This window comes from Limulus polyphemus, unplaced genomic scaffold, assembly GCF_000517525.1.
Source record: "Limulus polyphemus unplaced genomic scaffold, Limulus_polyphemus-2.1.2 Scaffold736, whole genome shotgun sequence".
NCBI classification, from domain to species: Eukaryota; Metazoa; Arthropoda; class Merostomata; order Xiphosura; family Limulidae; genus Limulus; species Limulus polyphemus.
Genome location: NW_013666346.1, coordinates 73,576 through 79,428, shown reverse-complemented (window position 1 = coordinate 79,428; position 5,853 = coordinate 73,576). Strand labels below are relative to the sequence as shown.

The 5,853-nt window shown below is 33.0% G+C and overlaps 1 protein-coding gene across 1 annotated transcript in view; it reads left to right on the top strand.

Moving 5' to 3' along the window:
* Positions 1-5,853, top strand: part of LOC106460255 (MAM and LDL-receptor class A domain-containing protein 1-like) — an 83,473-nt gene that overhangs the window by 54,024 nt on the left and 23,596 nt on the right. The window contains exon 28 of the mRNA XM_022386924.1: positions 2,941-3,215. Coding sequence (XP_022242632.1) covers positions 2,941-3,215 — 275 coding nt within the window. The remainder of the gene's footprint in view (positions 1-2,940; positions 3,216-5,853) is intronic.

Genomic DNA, 5,853 nt, shown 5'->3' with positions numbered 1-5,853 from the left:
GAATGACTAGACAACAAACTCGATGACATGGCCTTTCACCCATGACCTATATGAAAAGGGTTAAAAAACTTTATTCTGAGACTGTCAACTGTCTCAGAACAGACAGTATACATGTTTTGATGTACAATCATGTTATCCTACAAACATTAACCATTTGATTGTTTTGAATTATTTATTTACGTAAGTACCTTGCATTTTTAGACTTTAATGTATAATTTAAACATTTACTAGATGTTCTTAGTTTTAAATATGTATAGCTGGTTAATTGTATGTATCTGATATACAAAAAGGTGATTCAGAACTGTGTTTTACTTCTTTATAACTTTATATGTTACAGATAATGTACTTGTATTGATCATTAAATTATGTTTTGATAATTTCTTATTGTAGAATTTTATTTAGGTCTTGTTATATATATATGTGTGTGTATGTATTCCCAATATTATACTCCAGAAGCAGTAGATTATAGCTTGCGTGTGAATTTTTATTTTTTATGAGAGTTCTAAGTGATGGTGATATATAAAATAGCTTCTTAACTCCTTAAACCCGAGTGGAATGCTACCAGCATCTCTCCAAAAATCTCAATTTACCCATTGGACAGTGACAACATCAGATAACATTTAAGTCTCTTTGGCTCAAACTAATTGAAACCATGTTATTATCCACATTTTATAAATATACCGAAAGTTCCATGAAGCATTGTTGTTTGTTTCAAAGCAAATTTCAGATCAACAGCAGAATTCACAAACAATTATGGGTTTTAAATAGTTAAATAATATGTCAAAATTATATACAGATAGTTTTACATTATTAGTCAGATTATAAATATTTTGAAATTCTTTGTAACTTTTTAATCAAACTAGCTTACCTACATAGATCATAACTCAAAGTATACCCAGTAATGAGCATAGCTAATTAATATACTGTCCAAACTATCTTACGTACAATGATTAGAATGTACTTTTTTATCACATAACAAACTCAGATACATCATGTTTAAGAAAAAATTATGTATGAAAAATTATAATCAATTTTGTGAACTTTATTATGGCATTTTTATTTATTTTTTGAGAATAAGAAAATAATATATAAATACACATATCCAAAACATATACAAGTTTTTACCTGTTGATACAAATACTAAAACACCACAATACTTAAACACTTCTGTCTCATATCATTTTTATTTTTTGATTTCATATGATATGGTCCCCTGGTGAGTAGAATGTAATTTTTTTTGGACTTAAAATGCTAAAATACAGGGTTTGAGTCAGTGCAGTGGACAGATTGCAGAAAGCTCATTGTGTAGTTTTGCACTAAGAAAACAATATTAATTTTATGATGTGATGTGATTAACATTTGGCCAATTTTTTTACTTCAAAGGACACTTTTCAGGATGTAATTTTTACAGAAAATTATAAAAACAAAAGGCTTAAGATGCAGTTTTTCAACTAAACAAGATGTAAATACCTATTTTCAAAATTCATTCATTTAAAATACAATCTTTTTACAAATTACATACACTAAAATATATACATATATTTTTAGATTAAAACTTGATCTCAATTCTACTTTATCTGTTATTATATAAAATCTTTAACAATTTAGTAAAAAATACCTCTTACTGTGTTTTTAATAATTGTAACCTTTACACAGTTTCAACTTTTTACGTTATTTGTTTTTAGTTGAAAAATTGTATCTCAAAGTTTTTAGTAAATTCTATATAAAGATAGCATCCTGAGGAGTGACATTTGAAGTCATGAAACTGGTTGAATGTTAACCAAGTCATAAGATTGGTGTTGTATTCTTAGTGTAAAGCTACATGAAGAGCTATATGCAATATGTTCACTGCAGGGAATCAAACCCTGTATTTAAGCATTGCAAATCTATAAAATTACCACTGACCCACTACTATGTCATAACAAGTCATGAAATACAGAAGATTCTAAAGTATTTTTAGTATATATATATATATATATATATATATATACTAGCCTGTCAAAAATGATGGGGCAAGTGTTACTTCCCACACCCCATAGTATACCCTGAGCTCACATTTAATAGTTAACTGAAGTAAATAAATTTTCCAAAATCAAGCTTGACCAACAAAGAGGCAGTCAAGTGTTGGTAAATTCCTTTGTGAGCCAATCAAAATTAAGATAATTCATGAAATGAATTTGTAGCATATTCATAGGATATTTATTGGTAAAAAATCAGTTAGATTAACAACTTCTAATATATAGAAAAGCCAGTGCATTTTGGTAACACTACATTCCAACAATGGCTTTTATGTCATGTCACTTAGCAACAAAAGTATAACCTAATATTGTATTGTTGTTATTCTGCATACTGAGAGTATAAAATGAAATGTATAGACAAAAAACTGGAAAAATATTTGTTGATTTCTCAATTTAGTGTCTCCATTGATTAAAGAGGTTTGTTTTTTATTAAAAACATTGGTGATATAACAGAAAATAGCTTAATTCAGAAACGATTTAAGTTCAAAAGTTAATCAATATTTTTACTTTCATGATACATTTTATGCACTTAGCGCTAAGCTAAGTGATCCCACAGTATGTCTTTACTTTAGGCTTATTATACTAACACTCACTATACTTATAAGGTTTCATGGCACCCCCACCACCATCACACACACACACACTCACACACACAACCCCCTTGCACCTCTGTCACTAAAATTGTAATGAGCAGACAGTAATCAAAGTATTCTCTCATTTTGGCTTTTATGACTCTTTCTGTTTTGAGAAATGAGACATGAGGTGACATGACACATACTGGCTTTTATATAGATTAGATAGTGTGTTTTTTAATTCATAAGAAACTTATAAAGATTTAAAAGTTCTTACACTATATGTAAATTTTCTTGAAATCTGGGTTGAAAAACAGCTCTTAACTGTGAAATGTATGTTCTCAAACCAGCTGGTGGCCGTTATGCTGTTTATGAAAGTCCTGGCAATTCCTGGACACTGTACCAAGGTCTGCTTCGTTCACCACCTATTGTAGCTAAGGAGAATGTGTCCAGTTGTATCCAGTTTTGGTTTAGTATGTTTGGGCCATATATGCAATACTACAACTTGACTGTTCACTTAGTAAGGAATGGTCAACTCTCTCCACCTGTCTGGAGTACTTGGAGTAACCATGGGAAGAATTGGCTGCTGGCAGAAGCTCCTTTGTTACCTCCATTTCCTGTACAGGTAAATTCTAAAATTTAATGTAAACACTGAAAAAGAGTTGGTAATTTAAGGAAAAAATAAATAACATAACATTAAAGGGCAGTCCTATCCATTAAATTACACTAAACCTAAAACAAAATCTCAAAGCCAGCCATTTTCATTTAAATATTTGTCAAGCTTTTTTTTAAACTCACTCTTAAATTAACTGCACCTACCATATCTGAAGGCAATCCATTCCAGAAGCCAAACACTCTTGAAGATGACTTCTTCCCTGCCAAAAAATTTTTTTTTCTCCATTAGTCTTACCATTCTCACCATTAAGTATAATGCATCAACACTATAAATTTCCTTAACAATTTTAAACATCTCAATCAGATTCCTTCTACTTCATCTTTTTTCAAGAGAAAACAAGTTTAGAGATCTTAACCTATCCTCATATGATAATCTTTCCATCCCAGACTTTTTAGACTTGTATTCAGTATTTCTGTAGGTACGACATAAAATTCTAATTGCCCTGCCACTAGCAACAGCAAATTCCTTGGATGGCTTAAGAGACTGATCAACCACTACACCAAGATCCCTTTCTTTGATATCCCATATGCGTTACCTTGCATTTATTATAATCAAGACTCACCAAATAATTCTGTAAGACAATAGCATCCTCCTCACAGCCAGCAAAACCTTAAACTTTAATTTCATCAGCAAATTTATATAATTTATTGACCATTCCTTCATATAAGTCATTTGTGTAAATCAAAAAGAGCAAAGGCCCTAAAACTAAACCCTGAGATTTCGAATTTGTCACATTAATCCAGTTTTACTGAACTCCATTATAACAATGTTCTGCTTCCATCTAGCCAGTTTTCTATGCAGTGAGCCAACCAATCCCCCCACATCTACAAAAGTAACTTTTTTAACAAGCCTTTTATTTGGTACCTCGTCAGATGCTTTCTGAAAATTCAGATACACCTGTACCCTCCTCTATATAAGTAGTAACTTCTTCAATGAATGTCAAAAGATTAGTAAGGCAAGATTTTTCTCTAGTGAAACCATGAAAAAGATCTTTTACCATACTTTCAAAAAGCTTTTCCTACCAATGATGCAAAACAGTCTTTTTTTTTCTTCTCATAGTCCTTGCGGACCGTTGAGCCGATGGCAGATCTTGCTCTGCCATCGTTTCTAAAGCTGTTTCTTATGTCAAGGATGTAACCCACTTGACAGCCTTTCCTCTTTGAAAGAACGAGCATGTTTGGTGTGATGGGGATTCGAACCCGCGACCTTCAGATTGCGAGTCGAGCGCCTTAACCACCTGGCCATGCCGGGCCGCAAAACAGTCTATAATGACTAAAATAATTTCATCCCCTTCCTTGAAAAGTAACATTAGTCAAGAACTCATAAAAACTAATAGCAAACCCATGGGTAAATATTATCTGTCCCATGTGGTTTATGATTCTTTAAACTTCCCAATGTCTTCTTAACAAGCTCAGAATTAATGTGATCTTGTTCATCCTTGTTTCCTTCTAGCAACTGTTCAGATTGAGGAATATTGCTTAATTCTTCATCAGTAAAAACTGAAAAAAGTAGAATTTAATAACCCAGCCATCCCATAATGATTGCATTTTACCCTTCTAGTGTCATCCTTCAAAGGATTTTCTCTCATCCTAACATTTGGCTTACCCTTAATGTATTAGAAGAAATCCTTACTATTTATTTTCATATTTTCAGCCAGTATTTTTCATATTGTTACGTCTCCGTTTGTTAGTTAATTTTTCGTAACTTCGTTCCGACGAAACTTTAGCGACACAAGTCCTTTCATACATAAAACTGGTTTATTCTTTCTGAATATAACTTTACGATACACTTAATTTCAACAGTCGCTCTATAACAACGCTATAACTCACGTCTCACGTGGCCAACAATATTATGTCCGCATACATTCAATTACTCATTACCTCTCGTCACGTTGTGACCATCTTATATATACCAGACTATCCCCAATCTAGTACTCTCCCGACAATTCACGAAGGTTCGAGAAGGACGTTGCGTGATACTAGTCATGTGACCTCGCTGATGCAACACTGCCCCCTCCTTAGTATTATTTGTCCCAAACAATAGCTACTTACAATAAACCAATAACAATTAACAATAACTTAATTAAATGTACAGAATTACAAACACAAAATTGCAATTCAACAAAGTCTCTTAATTTTACGGGACGTATCTTCTTCTGTACTGGTCTCCGTCTTGTTGGCTTCTGCTTCACGTGGGGTTCATCTGCTTCATCAGGAAATGTCCTATCATCGGTAACAGTCACATTAGTGGTAGTAACTTCATCAAGAGCTTCACCGTTTCTCTTCTCAAAACTGAGTAGAGTTTCTTCTTCTTCAACATTGGCTTTTTCAGGTGACACGTCTTCAGAAGCATCATTTGTTCTGTTGTTCACTTCGTCCCAACTGAAATGTCCTGGACCGTGATAAAGCCAAAGCCTGTTGGCATGCGCCACTTTTGGCTTACCTCGCCGACCACATTTTATTCGGAAAGTCACGTCTGACAGACTGTCCACTATGTCATATGGACTTTCCCATGGAGAAGACAACTTTGGAGACTTCTTTTGATCTTCCTGGGATTATACAACCACACATTGTCTCTTGGTACAAAG